This window comes from Sapajus apella, unplaced genomic scaffold (genome assembly GCF_009761245.1).
Source record: "Sapajus apella isolate SASKATOON/1434 unplaced genomic scaffold, GSC_monkey_1.0 scaffold127, whole genome shotgun sequence".
Classification (NCBI taxonomy): Eukaryota; Metazoa; Chordata; class Mammalia; order Primates; family Cebidae; genus Sapajus; species Sapajus apella.
In genome coordinates this window covers 329,677-331,780 of record NW_022437067.1, presented here as the reverse complement: position 1 = coordinate 331,780, position 2,104 = coordinate 329,677, and the positions used below count along the sequence as shown (strand labels likewise).

General features: G+C 68.3%; 1 protein-coding gene across 1 annotated transcript in view; it reads right to left on the bottom strand.

Moving 5' to 3' along the window:
* The window catches only part of TTLL10 (tubulin tyrosine ligase like 10), an 11,644-nt gene that overhangs the window by 5,788 nt on the left and 3,752 nt on the right, over positions 1 to 2,104 (bottom strand). Inside the window, exons 6-7 of the mRNA XM_032262048.1 lie at positions 1,710 to 1,881; positions 682 to 853 (exon numbers count right to left, since the gene is read on the bottom strand). Of these exons, the coding sequence (XP_032117939.1) occupies positions 682 to 853; positions 1,710 to 1,881 (344 nt within the window). The remainder of the gene's footprint in view (positions 1 to 681; positions 854 to 1,709; positions 1,882 to 2,104) is intronic.

Here is a 2,104-nt window from a genome sequence, read left to right as displayed (position 1 = left end):
CGTCCCCCCACCCAGAGGGCCTGTCCTCACTGGGTCCCCAAGAGGGCATCCCCTAACCCAGAGGGCCTGTCCTCACTGGGTCCCCAAGAAAGCATCCCCCAACCCAGAGGGCCTGTCCTCATGGGGGGGTCACCTGAGACAGCTTCCTCCTAACCCTGCTCCCCCAGCCCCTACCATGACCTGCCTGCAAAGACCCTCCTGCAAACCCCTTCATCTGCTGAGACGCCCCCTCAGCTGTGAAGGCCCCACAGATCCTCACATAAGGCACATACCCTGGACTCTCCCATGAAGACCCTTCCCCAGAGACCTCTGCCCACAGGGCCCTCCTCTGACATCCGCTCAGGATCCCCTTGGTTCCCACCCACCCACACCTCATCCTCAGCAAACTCAGCTGCCGCTTGGGAGCCAGGCTGCGGGTTGGGGGCTGCAGGGCTCTGAGCCCTTTCACCAGCTAAAGGGGTTCCAGCCATGCCCTTCTTCTGCCACGGCGGAAAGAGCGAGGTGAGAGGCAGTGCTGACTGCAGGTGGGGGCAGCCCAGGCAGCCTCTGGGGCTGGGCCACCGCGGGGCCTGGGCCACCTCCGTCTGCAGCTGCACCTGCTCTGCACCCCCTCTTGGTGAGAACCTTCCTCTAAATTCATCCCAAGGCTGCAGGGAGGGCCCTCACCAGTTGCAGTCTTACCTGGTTGGTCAGGTGGCTGCTGAGGTCGCTGGAACGGGGGTCGTAGAGGCTGAGGGTGAGGCGGGCGTAGCCGTGGCCGAAGAAGACCATGTAGGGCACGGCACAGGCGATGAGCAGGTAGGAGCGCACGTCGAACTTCCTCCCGTCCAGCAGCAGCGGGTTCTGGATGTACCTGGGGGCACCGCACCGGGGCTGCTGGGCTGAGCCGCGGGCGGCCTGGCCTGGGTCCCCTCGAACTCCACACCCGGCCTGGGCCATTTCCTCAGCTCCCTGCCTATGCCCCAGGCGTGACCTCCAGGGAAAGGGGGCATTTCTGGGCCTGAACATGTCAGTAGAGTTGGGAGGAAGGGCCTGGCACCCTGGTCCCTGCCCCAGGGCGTAACAGCAATAGGAGACTGGAGGGCTGCCTGGAGGAGGAGGAGGGCATGAAGTGGCTTTGGAGAGGAGGGGAAAGAGTATGCCAGGCGGCTGGGGGCGGGGCGCCAGGCAGTCGGCGGGGTGCGCCAGGCAGAGGAGCGCTCCAGGGGGAGCTGGGCTGAGAGAGCCTGCCAGGTGGAGGGACCCCAGGGAGGAGCCGATGGAAGCTGGGGGCGGCGGACGGCAGCTGTGGTCAGAGCGAGGCTCTACGCGGGCCAGGGGTGAGGTCGACAGGTCTAGACCTTCAGCCTCCAGCAGCCACGGGGCTTTCTGGAGCAGGGAAGGAGTGGTCAGCTTGGCCACAGACCTGAAGGCTGCAGCTGGCTGACCGGGCTGGGGAGCAGGGGGCCGGCAGCCGGGAGACCAAGGCCAGGCCAACTGCAGGACTGGGGGGCAGGGTCCCAGCCGAGGGTCAAACTGACCAGCCCCTCCACCCTGGGTCCTGTGTCTGTGGCCCCTGCCTGCTGCGGCCCCTCCCCTCTGTGGTCGGCACCAGGGCTGGGGGTGCGGCAGCTTTCCGCGGCCGAGGGCTCCTCAGCGGCCCTGTTGACCGCGCAGTGGGGCCCGGGTCAGCCCGCCCAGACCCCGCCCTCCGGGCGCCCGCTCCGCACCGCTGCACCACCCGCGCCTGAGGCCCCCGGAGCCGCAGCTTGTGGTAGACAGGGTCGTCCTCGATGCTCTGGGTCTTGGCCTGCAGGGCGGCGACTTCCTCCTGGCTCTGGAGCAGGAAGATGCCTTTGCCCTGGTTGGAGGCCGTGGGCTTGCAGATCCACATTTGGGTGTCTGCAAAGAGCGTGGCCTGAGCCCTGGCCCCGCCCCGCCCCGCCCACACCCAACCCCGCCCACACCCAACCCCGCCCACATCCAACCCCGCCCACCGGCCCCGCCCACACCCAACCCCTACCCACCGGCCCCGCCCACACCCAACCCCGCCCCACCGGCCCCGCCCACACCCAACCCCGCCCGGCCCCGCCCACACTCAACCCCGCCCACACTCAACCCCGCC